Source organism: Dermacentor andersoni, chromosome 1, assembly GCF_023375885.2.
Source record: "Dermacentor andersoni chromosome 1, qqDerAnde1_hic_scaffold, whole genome shotgun sequence".
Taxonomy (NCBI): domain Eukaryota; kingdom Metazoa; phylum Arthropoda; class Arachnida; order Ixodida; family Ixodidae; genus Dermacentor; species Dermacentor andersoni.
Genome location: NC_092814.1, coordinates 368400406 through 368426175, shown reverse-complemented (window position 1 = coordinate 368426175; position 25770 = coordinate 368400406). Strand labels below are relative to the sequence as shown.

Here is a 25770-nt window from a genome sequence, read left to right as displayed (position 1 = left end):
TTTTTAATCGCGCGCACTTTTCTTGCAGCCCGGCAAAAAATAACATGACCGCTTTTGATATCATGGAAAGAAGCTATTTGGGTATTTCTCAGTAGGCTCTACAACTGCTACATTGAAGAAATTGAGTTTAAATTATTCCTTTAAGATTTGGTGAATTAAATGGGGTTAGTTAACTGGGTGAGGTAATCGTAAAATATGAAATGCAAGTTAGCATGCGAAGCTAATCTTTCTGAGCACTGCCTTGAAAGCAGTTTTATAAAGTGCAAACTCGCTCATACAACACAGCGCGTGCACTTTCCTACTATGACAGCCTATGTGTCAGACTTCCAAAATTCGATTGCGTATCCGTGAAAGCACTGTACCACGGCATATAAATGCAGCAGTAGCTAAGTTACACAGATGGGGGTAATGTGCAGATTTGTCGACAACCAGCAGGTCGCAAAGCAGCTGAAACACGTCATCCGAATGGTGCAAGGAACATTGCGTGCCTTCTTGTTTTATCAGGTAAAACGCCTTCGCTACCTCGTGGTTACAAAATGGCTCAATTTTTTACAAAGTGCTGGCATAAGCGGAAGCGGTGTGCTCGAAACAGCTGCTGAGAGCAGTCATAAAGGAACGCGCACTGGCGAAGTGCAGCAGCTGCTGTTTCACAATTTGTTCCGCGAGCACCTTTGAAGCAGAAAGCATCACGCGGCATTCAGTTCATGTCGCTTTGCACGTTCCCGGTGCCATGTCCAGAAGACTTCGCAGGGTTGTGTTTCTCTTGTGCCTAATAGGACTATTTCCAGCCGCAGTGTTTTTCAGTGCCATCCATTTCAAATGGTCACAAGAAACGAAGTATTCGAAGCCTATCAGCGCAGTGCTCACTGACGGGGCAGATAAAATCAGTCGTAATATAGTCGCGGGCCGTGCGAAGGCCGGTATCAGCAAACCACCGAACACACCGACAACGGACGTCGCTGCGAACGCGGTGACCATGAATTCCAAAGATTCACTCGGATGCTTTCCGGAGGGAACGGTTCCTGGCTTCTCGACGACCATGTGCGTTTGTCGCAAGGGTTGGAACGGTGCCGAGTGTTCCATTCCTGACGCCGTGTGGAACACAGAGATGTTCCGAGTTTGGTACTCCAAAGGACGTATCACGCGCCGCTCGAAACCGCGTGCCATCATCAACGGTTTCGTGTTCAACCACGAACTAAGCCTACTGGAAATCCGTATCAACGAGCTTGGCGACGCCGTCGACCACTACATTGTGTGCGAGTCCAACTACACTTTCTTTGGGACACCGAAACCACTTCACCTGCGGTCCAACCTAAGCGCCGGATTTCTGCGTGAGCATGCGCACAAGATCATCCTGCTAAATATAGGTGTTTACAACTACGGCGACGGCGACCCGTGGGCACCCGAGAATTACTTCCGCAGGTCCATATGGCTTGAAGGCCAGGGCCATCTGAAGAACCTCCACGACGACGACTTATTCATGATAGCAGACGCCGACGAAATACCAACCCGCGACGTCTTGCTCTTCCTGAAGCACCACGACGGGTACGGCGAGCCGGTGCGTGTCAGTCTGCGCTGGTTCCTTTACGGCTTCTACTGGGAGAACGCGAGACCGGTTGAGGTCGGTGGCGCCTGCACGGTGGCGTTCTTGCGCTACGTGTATGACAATGACACCCTCAGACTTCGCATAGCAGACGCTTACATCTCTAAGCGCCTTCCCTACACGGGAACGTCCCAGGGTCACTGGACCATCACGGGAACGTGGCCTCGTTACGCTGGCTGGCATTGCTCGTGGTGCTTTGACGTTCACGGCATTCAGGTATACTATCTTCTCGGTCGCGCGCGTCACGTGATAAAAGTTCAGAATGCCTAGCTTCTTTTTTATAATTTTGCTATATACACAGCTGTTCCTAATATAAAACGTAAATGCGATAATGATTCAGCATCGTGATTTCGTGGAAACGTTTTGAAGCACTTGGCGCAATGGAAACACAGAAAATTAGAAACCCTAATTTTAGGTGCTTCCGTTTCAGTTTCAGTTTATTGTTCATTCAAGATACATAGTTGATTGTTAGTAGCATAGAGTAGTATACATTTTGCTTTATCTCGTAAAACTACGTTACCCAATACTTTGGCATTTCTGTCAGTTTTGCTACAATGAGCGCAAGGAAATATTAAAAGATAGATACAGCGTGAAACTTGAATTCTTAAAATAATTAGTTCGGGAATAATCTGCTACGTGCAGCAAGTTTAACGAAAACAACTCTTGTCCACCTCAAAGTAGCTTCGAACCTCTTAAAAGCTTTTACAATTCCCTGAAACGTTCGGGATGACGACAACATTCGCTTTCATGTGTGTTCGTTCGCGGAATGTGCGAGACGAATATATTGAAGCCGGAGGAAGCCTAGCAATCACACGAAAATGCTTTCACCAGTCAGCTGTTAAAATTTTTCCATTCTATATACGTGAAATTATTATTTAGAATGTTCAGTATCATTCTCTTTATTTCGGTAATTAGGGTTTGTTATTAGTAGCGCAAGTAAACAATCTTCGCCTCCGCGTACAAATCAGGTGAACTGAATTTATTAGTGCTATCCTTCATGGGCGATTTCTTGGCGTTTCTTTATTTAGTGTAACAAGTCGGTGGTATTGAAGTATATACCTCTCGCGGTAGCTTAGTGGAAATGGCGTTACAGTGCGGAGTTCCAGGTCGCAGGTTAGTTTCGGGCTGCGGAAGCTGTATTTCAATGGGGGCTCCAGCAATAGGAGGCTTCGTCAATAATATCCGACGAGACAAGGTCGACGGTCCGCAAACAGGGGAAGAAGTGCATGCCGCGGAGACCCGTCTTTTTTGGCAAATTGAGCATGAAAACTGAGCAAGCAAGAAAATATGCCGATAATATGCGAATGCCAAGGTTTCCAAAAAAAAAAAAAGATCTTATTGAGACTTGAAGGGGGCATTCAGGAGGGCACATTTGACGTTGGACCAGCAATGCCCGATCATATTACCTCGAAGATATCACTTAACGGCACTATTAATTCGACACGTATCCGGGAAAACTGTTGACGGTGGGGTGCGTGACAAACTCAATCATATAAGAATAAAATTTGGGTAATCGGAGGATGACAAGATGAGAAAGAAGGAACACGACACAGGGTGTGCTCGCATTTAATGTTCGCCCTGGGCCGAGGATATGGGCTTTGCACCCTGGCACCTTCTTCCAAGCGTATGGGGAAAAACAACACGGCAATGTTTTGTGTGCAGACGGTACAGATCGAGACCTTCGCAACAACAAATACCTGCTCTTCCTGTCGACAGACACTCGAGCGTTAGGCATAGATGGCCTTGATTTCACCGGTTCTCTGCGAGAAGCTACAACTAAAGGAGGTATTGTCACAGTTTGTGTGCTTTTTACATGCGCCGTCACAAGAGCTGAACAACTGTTAGAGAGGTCTTATCCCAAAATTCTCTACAAAAATATCGGCGTTCCGTAACTTCAAGTGTAATGGCTCAGCAATCAACTACGACTTCCAAGAAAAGTGTCAAAGGATTGAAAGCAGTGACAACAACATTACATAGTGAAGCAAATGAAGATGGCGTCGCCAGTGACCAGGTTAATGGAAATTCATTCCGGAAAACTCACCGTGGTGGGGTGCTTTTGATGAAAGAGTTATCCGTAGTTTGAAGTTGTCTCTGCGAAAAGTGATTGGTAGACGTTTACTACACATTGAAAATGGCATACGTAATCTAATATATACAGCAGAAGGTACAATGAATAAGCAACCGCTAACATACATCGGTGGTAACTCCGTTAGACAGGATACCAGTAAGCTAACGCAGGACACGAAAGATCTCATCAAGAAACGCCAATGTATGAAATCCTCTAACCCTACATCTAGAATAGAACTGACAGAACTTTCCAAGTTAATCAACAAGCGTAAGATAGCTGACATAAGGAAGTATAATATGGATAGAATTGAACATGCTCTCAGGAACGAAGGAAGCCTGAAAGCAGTGAAGAAGAAACTAGGAATAGGCAAGAATCAGATGTATGCGCTAAGAGACAAAGCCGACAGTATCATTATAAATATGGATGAGATAGTTCAAGTGGCTGAAAACTTCTATAGAGATTTATACAGTACCCGTGGCACCCACGACGATAATGGAAGAGAGAATACTCTAGAGGAATTTGAAATCCCACAATTAACGCCGGAAGAAGTAAAGGAAGCCTTGGGAGCTATGCAAATGGGGAAGGCAGCTGGGGAGGATCAAGTAACAGCAGATTTGTTGAAGGATGGTGGGCAGATTGTTCTAGAAAAACTGGCCGCCCTGTATACGCAATGCCTCATGACGTCGAGCGTACCGGAATCTTTGAAGAACGGTAACATAATCCTAATCCATAAAAAAGGGAACACCAAAGACTTGAAAATTTATAGACCGATCAGCGTACTGTTCGTTGCCTACAATGTATTTCCTAAGGTAATCGCAAATAGAATCAGGAATACCTTAGACTTATGTCAACCAAAGGACCAGGCAGGATTCTGTAAAGGCTACTCAACAATAGACACGATCAATCAGGTGATATAGAAATGTGCGGAATATAACCAACCCTTATATATAGCTTTCATTAATTACGAGAAAGCGTTTGATTCAGTCAAAGCCTCAACAGTCATGCAGGTATTACGAAATAAGGATGTAGACGAGCCGTATCTAAAAATACTGAAATATACCTATAGCGGCTCCACAGCCACCGTAGTCCTCCATAAAGGAAGCAACAAAATCTCAATAAAGAAAGGCGTCAGGCGGGGAGATACGATTTCTCCAATGCCATTCACAGCGTGTTTACAGGAGGTATTCAGAGACCTGGATTGGGAAGAATTGCGGATAAGATTTAATGGCGAATACCTTAGTAACTTGCGATTCGCTGATGATATTGCTTTGCTCAATAATTCAGGGGACCAATTGCAATGCATGCTCACTGACCTGGAGAGGCAAAGCAGAAGCGTGGGTATGAAAATTAATCTGCAGAAAACTAACGTAATGTTTAACAGTCTCGGAAGAGAACAGCAGTTTACGATAGGTAGCGAGGCACTGGAAGTGGTAAAGGAATACTTACTGAGGTAGGTAAGTAAGTAGGTAAAGGTAGGTAAGTAAAGGTAGGTAGGTAAGTGGGTAAGTACCCACTTAGGTAGCTAAGTAGGTAAAGAAATACATCTACTTAGGGCAGGTATTGACCGCGGATCCGGATGATGAGACGGAAATAATCAGAAGAATAAGAATGGGCTGGGGTGCGTTTGGCAGGCATTCTCAGATCATGAACAGCGGGTTCGCATTATCCCTCAAGAGAAAAGTGTATAACAGCTGTGCATTACCTGTACTCACGTACGGGGCAGAAACCTGGAGGCTTACGAAAAGGGCTCTACTTAAATTGAGGACCACGCAACGAACTATGGAAAGAATAATGATTGGTGTAACGTTAAGGGATAAGAAAAGAGCAGATTGGGTGAGGGAACAAACGCGAGTTAATGACATCTTAGTTGAAATCAAGAAAAAGAAATGGGCATGGGCAGGACATGTAATAAGGAGGGAAGATAACCTACGGTCATTGAGAGTTTCAGACTGGATTCCAAGGGAAGGGAAGCGTAGCAGGGGCGGCAGAAAATTAGGTGTGTGGGTGAGATTAAGAAGTTTGCAGGGACAACATGGCCACAATTAGTAGATGACCGGGGTAGTTGGAGAAGTATGAGAGAGCCCTTTGCCCTGCAGTGGGCGTAAGCAGGCTGATGATGATGATGATGATGATGAACATACGTTTACCATGAACCTGGAGGACTCACTCCTTCAATGCCTGAGGACTTGTTTGGTGGATAGAGCAAACCCGGTGCATCAATGAAGAATGGCACGCAAACCTTCAACAAATGTGTAGGCTGCACGAAGTGGATACTAAAGCATGGTGGAATAGATGGCACTCCGAATACACGAAAGAAATAAGGGACGCAATAATGAAGCATGTACCAGGAGCAGAGGGAAGGTGACATTGTCTTATTTGCAAAAGAACTTCCAAGAGCATTTGGGAAAATTTACGCTGTGAAGGGAGCTTTTGCACGCGGAGCCCAAACCTATAGAGTCTACATTTTAAAGAGACTTGACAGCAGGTTTGTTTGGAGGCCCTCAAAGTTGGTTTATCTGGAGGAAAGTTTATCTCTTAGCGGACATATGCGGCCCCGGGAACATGTAACAGCAGTAGGAAGAAGTACACCGAGCGAAGACGAAGAAGAGCCATCATCGGAACAGCTCCATATTTGGTACGAGCCATGCTTTGAGGCAACAACAAGCTTCGAAAGAATAAACAGCTGTAACTGTTAAGGCTCCTCAATTCGTTCTCTCGAAACGGAGGGGAAGTGCGAATACGTTCGTGTATTCAGATCAAGGTGCACGTCAAAGACTCCCAGGTGGTAAACTTAACCGCGGTCCTACACTATGTTATAATGTTGTTTTGGAACTAAAACGCTAAAACTTTTTCATTCTACATTTTAGGGCCATGGAGAGCAGCTATTATTACAGAAGTCCTCTGTAACTTAGAAGGAATAGGCATGGAATCGAACAGCGTTACGGTGACCGAGATTGTCATTCGCAGTGCAACAAACATGGCAGTGTGAAATTCCCATTATAAGCGCTGTCCATGCTAGCACATTAATATTTACTTTTCTGTAATATAAAATAAATGTATTTTGTAGTTTTTATTTATTCTCATAAAGTCATGTCGGTTTTACCGCATAGCAGCTAATATCTTTCTAAGAACGCTATAACTACAGGCTCTCAATATTTTGTTTTGTTATACCGACCCAATTTTTCATGCCGGGAATCTACTCATTGCTGTCCCTATTAAACCAGAGTCGTAGCGTGGGGAAATTTATAAATAAAAACGTTGCGTTGTTTATGCTTACAGAAAGTCAACTCACACCGATACGAACGCCACATGTTGGGCTACTATGTATATGCCATTTCTTTCTGTGCTCGGCGTAATGTCCTTGTGTAAGTCTACGCTGCGAAACAATATTAATCGCTGCTTTCTATCTAGGCAGAATTGGCTCCAATACTTGCGAGGGGGGAGTCGAACTTATCACCTTGCGACCCGTGAAGTTTGGCTATGCTTTATTATTATTATTATTATTATTATTATTATTATTATTATTATTATTATTATTATTATTATTCATACTGACAGCTCATGCGACGACGGGAGTTGCGGTGAACTTGCTGTTGCATACAAACTAAACATAGTACATGTTTATACAATTCTATAGAAGGCAATCAAGATAAGAATGCACCCCCCCCCCCATATGAACAAATCTACTATCTATTGTGGCAAGTTGTTCTAATCGTATATGCTTCGAACCAAGAAAGAATGTTTGAATGATTATGTTCTATAATTAAGTGACTTAATATGTTTTGAATGCTTTGTTCTGTGGCTGCCAGGGTTCTGTAATGTAATGTGACTTTCTATGTCTGCTTTATAGAGCCCGCCTAATACGTGAAAAAAAAAAGCATGCCAGCCTGTTATGCTGCATTTTCTGCTTGACGTTCATGAGAAAAGCTCTGCTTCTAAGTTCATATAAAGCCTGTCATCAACTAGGTTCACTCGCTTTCCACTCGACTTCTCATATTTAGCGCATTCTCAAAGACGCTTTCTGCAGTATAACACGTTGTTTGAAAAATCGTCGATCGCTAATCAAAACGTTCGTGCCTTTCAACTTGGGAAAAGTACGCTAATTTCCTGTTTTTCCTTGAAGTCATATAGGCGGAAAATAATTGGTGGGGCTTTTGATTGTTTTTTTTCCAAGACGGTGCATGCGCTCAATGCTCTGGGGAGGAGTACCAATCACAGAAGATATTTTTTCTTGCTTCCCTCTCGCGAAATCTGCCTGTATTTCATTGTCTTGTTCTGGCAGACAAATGATGATAAGGCTATTGCAGCACTGACGATTTTCCATATCGTCAACATTTGTATATAGCACAGTGACTGTTTCATTTAGACGACTGACCGTCCGCGGTGTGTCATCAAGTTTAGAAAAGAAGATTCAAGTTTAGCTAAGTGGTCCTCAATATTTCTTATCACGGTACTATTTTATTTCACTTGCTTTGAACTGTTCTTACGTTTATTGTCGCTTAAGGTATTGGTACGTGAATACGATTATTTGATATTTTGTTGTAGTTGTACCAATTCACACAAGTTCTATTTGCGAAAGAACTAACTAACCCACTTTTTCTGCAAAATCTGTTAGGATGCCTTTTGTTGAAATTTATTTGTATTTGCTCCTAATCTCTCGTTGGGCAGCGCGACTTATGATGAGGGTCATCCACACCAAATCAACCAGCGTTTTTTCGACCATGACAGATATAGCTGAAAAAATTTCCATATGTTTGTTGGAGTTCAAAACTCATCCTCCACGTTTATTTTTCCTTGCTAAAAGTTTTGTAGAATTTTGCGGACAATTTGTTTTTCCTGCCAAGCTCAGCTGGACGGCATCAATCAACGTTCTTTCTCAAAGACACATTTTGCGATCCACTCCTTCAAATTGCGTTTATGGCAACCCAAAGATGCAATGTGACTGCAAAAATGGCCAATTTTTTAAATATTTGAATACTTCGATTGGTTCTGGCACTAGCAAAAGCATGTAAAATTGCAAAGTGAGTTTTTTTCTCGGAAAGTAGAAAAACCTGGAAGTCACATATAAAATATATACTGGTAGCCCAGTTTACATAGTGCAGCTGAAAAATATTTAAAATATCGAAGGTTTAACAGTTCGCATGGAAAAGAATTGTAAAGTTCCATTTTTTGCAAAATGCTCTATATTCAAAGTAAGAAAAGGTGCCTTGGTGGTCGGTCTAAAAATATATGCATTACATCATTAGATAGCCCTACGTGTCAACTATGCATGTGAGAAGTTATGAAGAGGCATTATTTTTTAAACGCAAGAAATGTTTTTTTTTTAATTTTCAGTACGTGGATCACGTAAACAGCGTACATATATGAAGCGTAGCCGTCCTGCAATGACATATTGGCAACAAAGTGAGCCCAAGAAACTATTCAGCAAGGAGCTTGTGGCTTTTTTATTGTATGCTAACCAAGACAAGCGATTTCCAACGCCTTATCCCTGACTTCTTTTTCCCATGGCTACGAAAAATTAATGTCAACCGCGTTTGAATACATGAGCCTGAATATGGCCCGTATCACTTTTATAGCCGAGCAGGTGCCGGCTGTGCAACAGCTTTAACACTTCTTGTCTTCGACGAAGACGTGAATGCAACTTTTAGTTGAAAAAGTGACGTCGGCGGAAAATAATGTAAAGACCTTCCGTTAATGCGCATATCATTCGCAAACCGGGACGACAGTTCTACCTCCCGCTTAGATATTGCACTCTCCGGTACCCAAATTGGTTTTATATGTAAAGGACTTTCACGTGCCCAGTCGTACAGCTCAAAGGGTGTCAAAATCTGCCTGGAGAAGGCCTTTGTAGGCTTGCCTTGGCAGCCAACTGTTTCAGGGTGCCACCCACCCCATCATAGGCACTTTGTCCGTGTGATGTAGCAAAAAAGTGCCATGTAGCATCCAAAGTAAAATCTTCCTTGTGGTAGCACAGGTTTGCAAAATTTTTTCTGTTCTTATACTGGGAAACAGCCCCATCCGAAAAGTACTGCACATGTTCTACATGCGGCATGTCTATTTAAGTTGATCCATCAGCGCCTGTTGAAATGTCGAAACGGCGGCAGTCGTATGGTCGGGGCAGTCGCATATCACTACGTACGATTGCACATGTGGTTCATCAGAAGAGTCCATCGAGCGAGAGTAGACTACAATCGGGTGTACTGTTGCTTGAGAGTTGCCCCAGTATATTGACTGTGGGGCACTCTGAATGAGAACGCTGTAGTTTTCAGAGAAATCCATTATAACTATGGCTTCTGCAGACGTGAGAGCGGTCTTCAAATAGCGTAGGTGCCGAGCTTGGAGCTTGCTGACAAAGTGATGCGATTTTAAGTCGCTTATCATCTCAAGGAGACAGTCTATGAAGTCATCATGGGTAAACAAGATTGTTTACAACCGGCAGCGCACTCCACTAGCCCACTGACGGACAAAAATTCTTTCTGCCAAATCCCGGTTCAGGGCAGGAGAGCTCAATATCAGCGATTTGAGCGACGAATCTCATGGGAAATTGCTGCATATACAGGTCATACAGCTCTCATTCCTTATCTCTCTCACAGTCATCTGAAGGAGCGAATCGATTGTTTTTAAAATGCCCAATGACTGTAGCATCAATTTTACACTTTGGTGGTAAATGCAAACGCAAACGGAGTGCGTTCCCGGAGCACCGGCAAGTAAACAGTGAAGTGGCCTCAGGTAGGCGAACTTAGAACAGCCGCACTTCAGCGCTGTGTTACTTTTCTTCCATTCCTCGTGCGCTTCCTTAAGATTCATTAGCAGAAATCTTTGTTGCTTGCTTTGGACGACAACTTTCTTGCCTGGAAGACAGACGGATGTATGTTCATCCTCATAGAACTTTATTATGCTTCTTATTGTTCTGTCGTCTAGTGGTCTACTTAACTTTGATGTAAGAGAACCCAAAATTCCTCCCTGTTGCGTAATTTTCATAGCAATGCGAACTTGACTTTCCGATGCACCAAAGTACTCAGCAACTTTTTTAGGGACCATAAACGAGGTGCCAATGCCAGAAGGGAATTTTTTTTTCGACCGTTTTCTTTCTCGCACGAATCGATCGCTCACGTATTCAAGAAGATTTTTATAGTCTTCCGCAAGTGCGGTGGTTGGTGCCATTTCATGGGCTAGGCCTTGCACTTGAGCATCCTTACTATCAGTATTGGGCAAGGTGCCACCTGCGACAGCCGCTTCTTCCTAATGGCGCTTCCGTTTTCTGCTCGAGGTCCTTCCAGTCCCATCTCGTGGTGAAGCACAGTTTGCTGAGGTGGATGCATTGCCTTCAAATGTAGACTCACATAATGTTTCACAATCTGCCATGCTCTTATTGGCGGCGTCTAACTGCGCCCGCATTTGGAAACACATGACTTTACACTGTGGACAGTGTTTCACCAGGAACCAGCCCGAAGAGAGGCACTGCTGTAGCGAGGCCCAGAGATATGACCTACATTCCCCGATGGTTTGACCCATGGTTGGAGAAAGGGTCTGGGCACATCTTTGACGCACATAGTGTCGTGAACGTCTTAACATGGACGTGATAATGGTGTGCGCATACTGTTTTTAAACTGTCCTTGTCGCTTTTCGCACGCAACACCAGAAGACTAAGTTCACGTTCATCTAGGCTGTAAGTTCTAATCAGGAACGTGTTTTTCACTTGTGTCGTCTTATGACAGTCTTTGGGTCCCAGTGAGCAGGGCAAATCAGGGTTCATCTGAAAATAGAAAAGAAATTCACCGATTTCAGGGCGAGATTTTATTGATAATGCTTTCCATGAACGACGCGAGCGCTCTTTCTGCATTTAATTCATGCTTATGTGTAAATATTTCAATTTATGAATGTATGAAACATACCTTTCAAATGTGCAGGACTCTCTGGGGAAATTAAGTGGTCGTGAAGTAACATGTGCAATTAGAGAATGGTTTACCTGGCACACACCAAGCACAAGCCGCATTGCACTGAAGCGTGCGTCTGTTCGCAATGAAATTCAGGTGATCACACCGTTTCCCTTTCGTCTGCGTTTCAGACGATGCTAGCTTTGTCGTCTGGATCCCAGGCCAGCAAGCCTGGGCTGCGGAGCACCGGAATCAGTGCTCTACCTAGCTTGACTCGCGTCGGAAAAAGGCCGGTGCTGACACGAAAAGTCAAAAAATAATTTCTTGCGTTTGAAAAGTAATACCTTTATAACTTCCCTCATGCATAGTAGACATGTAGGGCTATCTAATGAGTAATGGATATATTTTTAGGCCGACCACCAAGGCACCTTTTTTAACCTTGAATATGAAGCTTCTTGCAAAAAATGGAAATTTAAATTTTTTTTTCATGCGAACTGCTAAACCTTCGATATTTTAAATATTTTTTCAGCTGTACTATGTTAACTGGGCTATCAGTATATATTTTATATGTGCCTTCCAGGTTTTTCTACGTTCCGAGAAAAAAAAACTCGAACTTCGCAATTTTACACGCTTTTGCTAATGTCAGAACCAATCGAAGTATTCAAATATTTATAAAATTGGCAATTTTTGCAGTCACATCACATCTTTGGGTAGCCATAAACGCAATTTGAAGGAATGTATCATACAATGTCTCTTTGAGAAAAAATATTCATTGATGCCGTCTAGCTGAGCTTGGCAGGAAAAACGAATTGTCTTCAAAATTCTACAAAATTTTTGGCACGGAAAAATAAACGTGGAGGATGAGTTTTGAACACCAACAAACATGGGGAAATTTTTTCAGCTATATCTGTGATGGCCGAAAAAACGCTGGTTGATTTGGTGTGGAATGAACCATAACAAAATACAATAAATTTCTGCTTCCCTGAGGCATTGCAGTAATACGGTAAGGCAACGGAATAACATGCGGCGGAGTTTGCGCTGTGTTCATGCTCTACGCGGCACGGGACGTAGTGCGATTGTCGGCCGTGCAGGTGCTGCGACGTTTTCTATTCCTTTCATCAATTTAAACGAAATACTGCGGTATTGGCGCACCACATATTGCATTTTCGGGTTGTGCGTTGCATCACAACTGTTACTAATGTGAAACACATGTTCTGCTTTTGCTCTTTGCAGGTGAAGCTCACCGCAGCACAAAGAGACGACGGCATCCGGTGGGGCGATTTTGCTCAAAAACGAGACAGAGAGTACATACATGGGCTCCGCAAGAGCGGGCGTTATTTTGATGACAGCCCACCCTTGAAAAGTTGTGACGCTAACGAAGCAGCTCCGGCATACGTTAGAAATAATGCGGACCGCTTTCCATACTTGATGGTCGCCTAGCGATCAAAATATCCGGGGGGATGCACATGGAAATAGAAACTGGAAATTGCCGCAACGCATTCATTCGTCATTCATGTATTTATATTCCTGAAATGATTCTCTTTCAACGTGCAATCTCTTCCAACACTTCGGGGTACAAAAGAAAAAGAGACATTCAGAGAAAGCTGTCAGAAATCGATGTAAATGACGAAACTAACGTGCGGTACTTCACGTATGGTGGAGGGGGGGGGGGGGGCTAGGTGAAGTAGTAATAGAATATAGCTATTGTGAATTGCTAAGGCATCGTCTGCCCCACATACGTTTTATATTTCTTGGAAGTGAAATGTAACTTTGTATGCTGAGTTTCAGCAAGTCGTTTTTATCACCTCTGTACGCGCAAGCGCCTCAGTGCAAATAAAAGAATAGAAACGCAAGCATCGCTGTGTCAATGACGATTGTCTAACGAGTAATATGAGCACCAAAATGAAGCGCCAGATGTGCAAATGTCTCAATGGCTCGGACACATGCTATTGACCCTCCGCGCTTATATACAACCTCGCTGGCTAAGTGGCCATGGTATTTAGTTCTTGAGCAAGATGTCGCGGAGTCACCCGCCGCACTAGCTTGCGGGATATTGCCTTGCAATGCTGAGGTCGAAGTCGCGGGTTCGATCCCGACCACAGCGGTCGCGTTTCCATGGGGGCCAATTGCAAAAACGTTCGTGCACTTAGATTTAGGCGCGTGTTGGAACCACAGTTGATCAAAGCTGATCAGGAGTCCTCTAGTACGGCTTGTCTCAACATGATATCGTAGTTTTGGCACGTAACATCCCAGAATTTAACTTGTTATTTCACATTGCATATTCACTTTTCAGCCGCGTCGGTTACTCCCACAGGTACAAAATATTAACGGGCCCGGATAAAGGAAACAGAGGGGGCCAAAACTATTTGGATCTTTTAGTAGGGCCTCTCTGAGAGCACCTGTTGATTATTGAATAAATCAATATCTTTGCTGAACAACAATTTAGTCAATTTCATTACAAAGATCGAAACAGTAGAATCAGGTTACAATCACAACTACGCAACACTGTTTCAAACATTTCGCTGTTGTGAAGCGCTGTAGGCGTTCTTCGCAGCGCTAAAGTGCCACAGAGGTCTTCAGCGCACCATGTGCACTATCACCAATAACTGGGTGCAGCTTGCCTTGTTTCTTCGTCACATTATGGGTACTCAATAATGTGATAAATCGCACGACATGGCGTATCTTCAAGAATAAAGAACTGTAAGCGGGTAGAGACAAGAAACACAATAGTTGCCTATCAACTCTGTCAACTGCATGTTTGACCCCGAAATGCACATCATGGTGGCACTAATGCGGCCATAGAAATTCCCTTTGTGGTGCAACTTATGTTCCTAGAAGTAAGCGTGCGCGACTTTTGCTGCTGTTCTCATAAGACCTTGTCATCTGATGACTAGGAAAACGTGTGTCTTACAGGAACATGCAGTGCTGGCCCATTGATTTCAGCATTACGACGTTACACAAGCATTCTGTGCACAGTTCCTTTTTGAAGCGTAGGATAGAGTATTTCATTCTGGCACACAGCGTTTATAGCAAGCAAGCTTTATCTCGATGCCGATCGCTTTCTGCCGACACTTTGTGCACCGGGACTCCTGGCTTGTGACAGTACAGGTGACTTTTATAAAAAGCCGTGACGAGTGAGCATTGTTGGCAGGCATGCGATAACAAACAGGCTCAGTACTACCACGGCCGTTCGTTCCGCCAGTACGGGCGGTTCCCTGCAAAACACAGTTGCCATCTACAAACGCTGCTGATTCTGAATGTCGAGGAGCAACGGCACTAGCATACCGCAGACACCATGACTAGGATGATTTTTATTACATGATGGAAGGCACGAATTGGCGCTCAGAAAAAGAGCGCAGAAAAAGAGTCAATAACAATAAGAGCCTTACTGCAGTCTTAACACTAAACCGGCACTGCACTTCACTAAACAAATTCGGCTGTCATGGTTGTGACTAAATATCGGAAACAAAAGAGACAAACAGAAATCGTATTCTCTTTCAATCCTACAAAATTATGTTTGAATAACAGGGTTTATTCGGTTTTCTTGTATAAGACTTCTCTAATGTGCACTGGAAGGCCTGAACAAAAAGTGCATGTCGCATCTCCAGATTTGTGCAGCACTCAAAAAACACGAAACGATAGTTAAGAAAGTGAAGGACATGCATTCCCTTTAGGATCGCTTCGACTTTGGTGAGCAGTGCACAAGCCTCAAGAGCAATTCATACCAACTTTGTCAGTTTTCAACTCTGGTGTGTGTTATATACCACGGCACAGGGATCGTCGATTTGAAAGCACTATACAAACAGTGGCTCGTCTGTTTTCCACAACGAAAGAGACGGCACATTGAAAGCGAAAAAGAAATTTCTGGCTCTGCCGTAATCAAGAGTAGATGTAGGCATGAAATGGTAACCAGCAAAACATATTGGTTGGAGATGATAATAGCCACAATCTTAAAATGGGTGCACTGGATGTTTGCTACGCTACACCCTACCACACCACACCGCATCACACCACAGCCCGCCATACTGCCATACGACACACGCCACGTTGCCAAGCTAGAAGAAGAAAACCGGCTGTAGGTGCCATGACAGGCAGCCAAAGACACCAGGGAGACGGAGTGCACTGCCCAGCTAGAGGAAAAAAATCGACTTAAGGAGGCGCCACCTAGCGTGGCGCCACCTCTCGAGGACGCAAAGCCCACGCTGCGCAAGTTCCGGACCGCTGGCGTTCAACACAGGCAACTCTGTCTGAAAACCAAAAGACGACACTGAAGTGTATGGGGCCCTGTATGTGCCTTTTGAACGTCGCTATTAGAAATGACAAATAAAACGTCAGCGTACTAGAAGTTACAGCTTGAGCAATATTGTCAGAAAGATGAGGTAGAATCCGGAAGCACAATTTTTTGAAACTTTGTCTGGAGGCAACTAGTGCATGTAATGCGGTCCTGTACAAACGGTTGGGGCCAAAGACCGCATTTCCTTAAGTTTTGACTGGTTGCCAGGATGATATCGTTTTGTTCTCGCAACTTGTTCGGATAACGGCTCTGGCTTTTGGGTCAAGGTCACTTAAAGGTCACCGACAACTGGAGCTAAAAGCATTTAGAAAGAAAATAAATTATGGGGTTTTACGTAGCAAAACCAGGATTACGAGGCACGCCGCAGTGGCCACTCTGGAATAATTCTGACCACCACGGGTTCTTTAGCGTGCGCCATAAACTAAGTATACTGATGTTTTCAGCCCCATTGAAATGCCACAGCTGTGCCCGGGATTCGATCCCGCAACCTCTTGCTTAGCAGCTCAACACCATAGCCACTAATCAACCACGGCGGGTAAAAGCATCTCATGCCTAAGAACGTGCATGCCTTGCTAAATACGCGACTTTGCTCCGTGGTAAACAAGATGCTATCAATACTTGATACTTATTATGACATTTCCCACGCAATATCGCATCGCTTTTGAAATAGAATATGGAACCGCCAAGGAACACTGCATAAAGAAACGAACAGTGCGAAGATTGTAATCTTCCATGAGCGCGATAGAGTTTGACAAAGCCAAATGAATCAAAATATTGAAAATGTCACACCGTGGGCCAAGCTGAAAGTGGACCTGTCAGCATCTAAGGCTTAATTTGAACTGCCGCGTTTTTATCGGTGATACCCCATGCAATCGACATGCATGCAACGCGTTGGTTTCGAAGATGTCCGACTTACCCCGCGCACCACTGCCCATATGTCATTCTGTATCAGGCGCACATGAAACTAGAGACGCAATCAAATACGTCACGCTTACCGGAGTATCGTAGTTTGTGGCCGGTAAGGTTTGCATTTTATCTGTCGTAAAGCTCTTTGTGTCATTTGAAGGCTGTCACATCGAAAAAACAGTACCTTTCTGGTTTTGGTTAAGCGTACTCCAACTTCTTTCTACTTGACTTTCACTTTGGAAAATATGTTCGGCGCAGTGCATTTGGCCTTCGGTCTCCCGTTTTGCTTACTTAGGTGGGAAAACTAAAGCAAACTCATTCAGGCTAACTCACGACATACAATTTTGCTTAGAGTTTATTCACGACTTGGACCCAGGGAAGTTCTATTCAGCCGTGCTCACTCGGACTAAGAATTACAAAAATTCTGCTCAGCCGGGATCACTCAGAACCATACTCAAGGGCCGTTTCGAGTTTGAGTGAATCCAGTTATGAGTAAGTTCGCCAACCTACGTTTTCGGTAATTAGTTTTTACACATGCTTTGTTGTGTTTTTATTATTTTGCAGGCATGTGGAGCAGGGAAGGTCAGGCGACGCAGTGTATGCGATTACCGTGAATGTTCTCTGCAGTGTTGTTTACTCCCGCACTGTCTGCATATAAATACACTCTACTAAATACAATCTACAAGAACCAACGACGAGAAATCGACGCAAAACTGCCCAGTGATATTGCACGCCTCCTGTGATTTGAAAATGTTTTTATTACTTAAGCTGCCTCATTTAACGAAATAGATAGTCAGTATAAGGAACAAATACTGCCTGTGTCTCTTTCCGGCTCATTCCTGTACTTCATCTACTTTTTATTTGATCTTTTTTGTATTGAATAAAGAGCCAAAAATATTCGTGGCAGTAAACGACCACCTCCATCCTTCTCGCTTCACATCCAATACTATCACGCACTTTTTCAATAAAGCTCATTGCATGCACTTATAAAAGCTCGGGTATAATTCGGCTTGTCTCAATACTACAAGGTAATATGCTACACCATTCACACAAAATTGAATTCACACATTCGTCCTGAAGCGGGCGTCATGTATGAAAAGCAGCCTACTCTAAACGTTGCAAATACTAGACGGCGTGCGCTATTCGGTCGTACAAGTTGCACAAAGGCATTCCTCTCAACCATGTATTGTGCAGGGCGTACACTTCAATGACAGTCCTTGCTAATTGGCAGGGTCTTGTTTCCGACGGGGGGGGGGGGGGATCTGGTCTATATATATGCATTAGGTAGGAGGTCATCCCTGCGGAAAAGACAATAGGAGAAAGAGGAGGAAGTCCTAGAAAAAAAATCTGCAGATCCAACGAACATCTTGCAATCTATGTGGAGCGAGGCATTCATGAAGCGGTTAATCTAATGCTATTCATTTGCCCAGTTAATTCCTGCGCCTTTGGTGCAAAGGGTGACTGGTATGCGCGCTTGTGCTCTCGTGCTCCCGTGCTATGCAATGGGACACACACGGCGATCACCTAAAAAAGATAGTTGGCGTTGAAACTAAAGAAGTATAGTGCGATTGTGCCTCCGAAAGTGATAACCAATTTCTATAGGTCGGATATTTTATTTGAGATTTTAATGCAAGTTCTAGATCACGTGGTCGCATGAGTAAAAACATAATCGTTGATTTCTCGCTATGAATAAGGATATTGCAGAATGCCTGGAGGGCTCCCGAGCTGTGACCTGTTATTACTTTCAGTGCAGGAGTCATGCCGGATTAGGGCAGCTGTACCTTTTAGTTGAAACGATTGCAAGGTGTCTCACTCGTGGTCCTTGGCCGATTTACTTTTGCGATCACTGATTTCTCAAATAGGCTTAAAGAAATAAATAACAGTTTTACGCGGGAAAAATAGAAAATGAACTCTAAACTATCACATACCTCATTGCATGACTCATCATGTAATTGCGAAAATCAATTATGAGAGCGTGGACAAAATATACGATCTGTGCGAAGTCTTCGAGTAACGGAACAAAGTGAAAGTGATAGGGATGTCTCGCATTTTATTGTATGAACCCAAAAAACGAAGGACAATTGGGTTAACGCGATGCTTTAAATGCTGGCAGCGCTTTAATGCAAAAAACGGGGCATTTATGCCGTGCTGAAGTGACTAGCGCAAGAGTGGACACGGGAAACTAAAACGGCGACAAGGACAAGCACTTGCCCTTGTCGTCTTTTTAGTGCCCCTTGTCCACTCTTGCGCTAGTCACTTCAGCATGGAATACCAACTAGCCCGGTCTCACACCCTGCTTCAGTTCATTTCTAGTTCGTCGGGCTTCCGCTTGTCCTTGTCGCCTTTTTAGTGTTCCGTGTCCACTCTTGCGCTAGTAACTTAAGCATGGAATACCAATTAGCCCATACTCACACCCGGCATGTATGTCGAAAATTTGCGCAGCATCAAACAGTAACTTAAGCTGTTTAATGAGGAGCACGATCCTGGATTTCAAATAAGGGTCAGGGTAGAGGCGATGACTCTTCATGAAAATCTAACGAAACTTAGACTTGAGAAATTCCACGCCGGGAGAAAGCGTGTAGAAGTTATTGAAGTTAGCAGCGCAGAAATGACGGAGAATGACAGTATAAGACGTGTGTTTTCTGAACACTGCAAAGCGCTTTTCGTTATAAATCCTTGGATGCAGGTGTTCTTAAACAAAAAAAAAAACTTCATAAAATAAGGCCATGTCTGCACAATGACACAAGAGGAGTATTATTATCGCCAGTATATCCCAAATGGAAATTCAAAGGCTACGGCTAACCTGAATACTGGTAAGTCGACAGGGCCCGACGAGCTCAGGGCTTCGTTCTTTTAAAATATATCTGATGTGCTGACACTTATCTTCAACAAGGCATAAGAACTAGGTGTCATGCTTCAATAATGCGATGAAGTACGCAATGTTCTGATAGCAGACGAAAGAACCAGAAGAAGAGAAACAGAGTGGCTTGTTTTTTTTTAATCACGACCACATACAGCCAGCATGCGATGAAGCCAAGGAAAGCAAAGAACAATTAGCTGTGGCTGAAATTGAAATGTACAAAATAATGAAAAAAAAGAGAAGTGAAATTGAACAAGAATTTGCTTGTCTTCTCTGGAGACTGTGCTGCCGCTTATCGACTATCGCTCGTCACACGACGTCAAAGTGTAGCGGCAGACTTTTGCAATGTGTACCTAGTTTGCTTAACGCGCATCGACGCGGTACCGCGGCCCCTGAAAAATAAAAGTAGCCATCTCCGTAGGGGTGTCTGCGTCAGCAGGCGTTAGTGCGTTGCGACACCACGTACCGGAGCACACAAGGGTTGTACATTCCCGCGTGTAGCCGTGCGCGGCTTAGCCGTGTCCGGGGTAAAGGAGATCATGGGGGCTCACCCGATGCCGCGTGTTCGGACCTTTATGGCCCCTCGTCGGAGGCACCTCTGTTTGGCCTCCGCTTTACGTAGACGGCACCCCCGGACAGACACATCCGTGGGAATATGGTAGTTGCCTTTCTATAATTATTTTCTATTTTCGTCAGCCTCCCTCACTTTCCATTTTTACTGTCCTCTTTATTTCCTCTTACTTCCAATTGCCTGGGCAAGAGCTAACCTTGTGTGGGTAGGCAACCTTGGTTGTACCATATTTGGTGATAGTCGCGTCGTACAGCCGGCGCGTGCATGACCTGTCTTTTCAAGGTCTTGCTGCACCCCCTCGTGGCGCTCCATGGTGGGTGGCTGGCGCTGCTGCCGAAACTACGCGGTGTATCTGTAGCAGGTCCTTTCCACCACTTCCTGATCACCCTCAGAAACGAGGGCACATCAAAGAAGCCTAAGGTTTTTGGCCATCAAAGCGAGAATTTCCCCTCACTCATTGTTCTACGTTCCTAGGAAAGAGAGAAGGCTGCGAGAATGATCTATCCTTTTCTGCTTTCGAAATCACTAACTGAGGCTTTTGGCCCAAGTTATGAAGTATCCTAGTTAGCAAGTGGAGATCTCCTTTTGGAACTCGGCGATAAGTAGCAACATGAAAGGCGGCCTAACCTTTTGTTTTTAGGGCAGGTTCCAGTGAGTGTGGCCCTGCATTGTTCCATGAACAATAGACGAGGTGTCGTATTGGTATTGTTGTGATTGATCAGACAGAGGATGAACTACTTGAGGGCGGGAGTGAGGAGAATGTGATCAGTGCAAATCAAATCAAAATGAGGCCTGAAGAAATTCAAACCAAGCATGTTATTCTGGCATTCGGTTCAAATGTACTGCCCGAGACAAGCGAGGCCGGCTATGTGAAGATCAGGGTCAGGCCATATATCTCCTATCCCCTCCGATGCTTCAAATGGCAAAAGTTCGGCCACAGTTTTCAGAACTGCCGATGCCGACTCACCTGTGCCAAATGTAGCAATCATGAACATCCGCCTGAATCATGCGAGAACGCTCAACACTTAGTGAATTGTGATGGGGAGCACGACGCGTACTCGCGCATCCTGCTCTTAATTGAAAAATGAAATAGTTGCAATCAAAGTCAAAGAGAATGATTTAAAGACAATGGTCAAAGATAAATTCGTTTAAGGAGGCCCAAGGCAGGTATCCATCCTGCCAAAGAATAGCTTTGCCGAATGCGTGCGTCAGGGGCAGCGTCACAACGACCTCCGGTGGCTGTCCGGCCAGACGCGGTGAGCCAGCAGTGACGCCTTCTGCGTCCTCGGTGGAAACAGCCTGTACTGCTCCGCCGTCCCTCAAGAAGGGGCCATCGACCTCCGGGCTGGTGGCCTCAAGGCTCTCTTCCCTTGAGAAGAGTCCCGCTCGTCAAGCAAGGTGCTCACAAGAGCGGATGTCCAGCGTCCCCATGAAGGCGATGGACACGGCTCATAGCCAAACGGCGCCGCCAGCGCCGAAGGAGTGGCCAGATCCTCGCGACCGTTCGAAAAAAGGCTAACCTCACGTCACGGCACCTGGAAAGGGCCCGTGCGGTAATTTTTGAGTTTAAACAGACAGCACAAGCACTCTTGTCATTTTGGAGACAAAAAATAGTACAGCGGAATAATAGCGGTCTTAGAACTTCATAACCTCGATGACAGTACAGAACTACTACAGAAACATAATCCAAAGTTGCTGTGTGGTCAAAAGACATCTCTGAAACCCACCGACGCAAACTGTCTTCGTCAATACACCCTCTATCGTACGAGGAGAACGTTTCATCTGGCGGTGTAGGAATAGTTGCCGACAAGTGTAGCTTGTCAACAAGTCGTGCTTCAGACGCCCATAGAGGCATTGTCAGATCTGGCAATTCATTTCGATAAGTTGGTAACTGCCTGTTCCATTTGTATACCCCCTAATCATAATCTTGGCAAAACAGACTTGTATAACCTCCCTGATCAGCTGGCCGAGCCATACATATTTGTGGGAGATTTCAGCGCTCCCTACACGATGTGGGGCTACTTACGACGTGATGCGAGAGGTTGCTTCATAGAAAACTTTGTAAACTACTGTGCCTGCGTCTTCAGTTGGAAGGAGCGAACCTACGATACTTCATCACAGTTCATATTCATCAATAGACTTGTGATTGGCTCTGCTTTCCTTTGTTGCGGCTTAGAATTAAAGGTAATCTATTCGGAAGGGACCACTTTCCACTAACGCTAAGCTTATTTCCACGACATGATTGCCCTTCGCGTATCCCTAGGTCGATAATAGCTTCTAACGATTGGAGATTTTTTTAAAGAATTGACTATTTATAACAAGATTTTATCAGGGATGCTAGTATTGTGAGGCAGTAGCGTGTTTTACCTATTTATCATTGACGCAGCGGAGAAATGCATTCCACAAACAATTTCCAGCTGTTCCACGAAGTGATTGCCTTGATGAATTGAAGACTGCAGGCAGGCGCGCAAAAACAAAATATCGCATGGAGCATACTCTGTCGATCTCCAACTGCTGAAAATGTGATCGAGTTCAAACATTAAATTACAGAGAAGGCGAACATGACTGCAAGCTACGAGAAGGAGCTTGGAGAGATTTCTCTCGATTATAAATTCCTACACGCAGAAGGCGAAAGCTTGGAATGAACTTAGAAAGCTTACTTGGCATCAGTGAGGGCAGTGCGTCAACCTTCTCAAGTTTTCCTTGTATATTTGCAACTCGGACGGCTCTGGCAGTCTACTGCGTACATCGTGCCCTGATATCAGCTTGTGCAAGGTGTGCTGTGGTGACCACGCGTGACTTCCGGTGACGTCACGACCACAAGGGCGAAGAGCAAGCTACGCGTGACTACATAAAGAACTCCATCTCCAATATGCGACCACTTTGCAGCTGCGAGGGCACCTCAACATCCTTTTCAAGTTTTCCATGTATATTTGCAGGTTATATTATTACTCCCCGCAATCAGTGCACGAAGCACTCCGAGTTCTGTCTTAGCTGTTGCCGATACCAGTGCTCGTTCTTAATTCTATTGTGCATGTTATGGCTGATTCCGCTGAGGCTGGTGATGAATTTAGGAAGGAAATACTGGATTTAATATCTAAACTAGAGCACGAGCAAAGAAAATAACCAGAAAAGCTAGACACAAGTATACAGCTCCGTCATTACGAATTCGAGCTGGTCAAGGATGACAAAGATGACATTTCAAAAGAAAACAAGGAGCTCAAGGTAATTATTAGCACAAAAATTGTAGGTGTAACGAAACTTTTCAAGCACGATCTCGAAAAGATTAGTTAGTTTGCACCGATTGCACATTATGTTTCCCTTACTCTACTTTGCAATGGCCCTGTCCTCACAAGACGTCATAACGAAATTCACGTATCTCAAAATGTTTTCACGTATTTTCACTTTAATATGCGGTCCCCGAGAAACAAGGAGGATGAACTTTCAGTTTCCTTAGATGAATTTGTTTTCAGTTTTGTTCTGATAATGTCGACAGAGACATGGTATTCTGCAAACACATATCTTTAAGCGTAGGTGTTGTCAAGCCTTCTTCCTTAATGGACCAAACAAGCAAGGTGGTGGTCTAGAAGTGTTCGCAAAAATTCAGATAGAATGTGAGACACTGAGTTTTCCATTATGTCCGACGATGTAGCATGTCTGACCCTAATATTTCGCAAGTTTGTTTACACTGTTATGTATCGACTACCAAACGGAATAATTCAACTTTTCGTCGAATACTTTGGAAAACTTCGGAATTATGTTAATTCAAGAAACATGAAAATAATTCTTGTCGGAAACCTAAATTTTGATATCATACAATTTTGCCACTATAAAGAAGCACTTTTTCCATCAAGGAGATCATCTGGTCACGCTACTGGATGTTGCGCCAACACGTTATATTCCCCACAGCGACACTGATTCACCGTTTTATTACAAATATAAACACACAATATCTGAATACCGGTGTTTTGTCTTGTGATATGAGCGACCACTTTTCTTTTTATTTGTTTATCAAAGGTGAAGATAAGCCGACACGTGCGCAAATCAATGGTGTAAAAATAGCACAAAATATCATGCCCGTGATTTTCCACACCTTATACGCATGCCTTGAAAAGGAAACTTGGATTGACCTCTTTCATTCCTCAACTGCCAATGCAGCATACGAGGGCTTCATTCTACCTTTCATACAGATTGATTTTGAGCATTTTAGAGAAAGCTTTGCGGACATGTAACAAAAGCCGGAAACCATGAATTAAGTGCGAATGTTTACGAAAAATAAAAAAGGAAGCAAGATTGTTGAAAAAAATTATCAAGACCAGACCAGAGGATTTTAGCAATTATAAAAATATCACAACACGCTAATACTTTTCTGAAAAAAGAAAAAAAAGACGCTGCTTCCTGTACGACCAGTTTAGTAAAGCGTGCTGTAAGAGCAGTGCGAAGATGTGGAGTAAACTCAACACTTTTCTTAATCGCTCAGCGATCTCGCCAGCAATCACGGAGCTAACTCTTCAAGGACATCATACTAAGGATTTGAACTCGCAGAACAATTTAATAAGTTTCTCAGACAAATTGTGCCCTGTCTTCAAAATCCAAGTATGACTAAATATCTCCCAAAACAGATACCCTTTCAGCATGCACCTGGACCCAACCGATGAGGCGGAAATATGTGTTATATTTAACTCGTTTAAATATAGCAAAACACGAGATATTGATGACATACCTACCAATATCTACATGTTGTTTTCCAAAGTTAATGCAAGTAGGTTTTTAAGCATGTCTTTTAAAAGTGTTGATAAAAATGACGTGGTCAACTGTAGGCCTGTTTTTATTCTGCCTATTTTCTCCGAAAGAAATCAAAAGAAGGTAATTTATAAACGACTAATAAAGTGTTGCATGAAGTTTGAGTTGATTACTTTATCACACTATAGTTTCCTACCAAATTTGTCCACAGAAACCGCTCTGATAAAACAATGAAAAATAATGCAGAGCACCGTGAATACAGCACACCGCGACACTGCTTACCCATCTCATACGACGGATGGACAATCGCCGCAACGCCTTCAATCAGCAGGATACCTTGCGAATGGGACAAGCTCTCCTCTACAGCCGCATTAGATGCAGAGCTCCTTACCTCAAACAGAAGACAGGGGAGAAACACAAACTAAACCTTCAAATACGAAAGATTACGAAAGTCGCCCTATGACTGCCAACAGTCGCCTCGAGTGACAGATTGCTTTGCACGAGAGTTCACAACTCCTGGGAAGAACTCGTGGCAGCACACCTCATCAACAAGATCGAGAGATACAAGTTCACAACCACAGACGAAGCAGTGCTCCGACGCACAGGATACGCAACCAACGTAGAATTCGATGCTGAACGTAAGGGTAAGATACCGCCTTAGCTCCGAGAATGTCTACGAGTTCACCGTATCCCTTAGCACATGGATCCTGAACACCACCAAGGCAGACGGCTCGCCAGAATAAACGCCATCAGACGCAAGTACCATAACGAACCACACGTGTGCTACGTAGACGCAGCCAAGTAACCGGGACGAAACACCTTGGCCATCAGCGTCACATGCTACAAGG

At 43.9% G+C, this 25770-nt stretch overlaps 1 protein-coding gene across 1 annotated transcript; it reads left to right on the top strand.

Annotated features, from left to right (window-relative positions):
• Positions 1-394: 394 nt before the first annotated feature.
• LOC126516449 (beta-1,4-mannosyl-glycoprotein 4-beta-N-acetylglucosaminyltransferase-like) lies at positions 395-13401 on the top strand. The gene is made up of 2 exons (XM_050166567.3): positions 395-1819; positions 12782-13401. Exons 1-2 carry the CDS (start codon positions 731-733, stop codon positions 12986-12988), a joined length of 1296 nt encoding a protein of 431 aa, XP_050022524.2. The 5' UTR covers positions 395-730; the 3' UTR covers positions 12989-13401.
• The last annotated feature ends 12369 nt before the right edge of the window (positions 13402-25770 follow it).

Excerpts from the sequence above, each read along its gene's own strand:
- LOC126516449 (XM_050166567.3), top strand. The coding sequence starts at position 731 with ATGTCCAGAAGACTTCGCAGGGTTGTGTTTCTCTTGTGCCTAATAGGA. Across the intron at positions 1,820-12,781 it reads TTGACGTTCACGGCATTCAG|GTGAAGCTCACCGCAGCACA; the intron begins GTATACTATCTT and ends TGCTCTTTGCAG.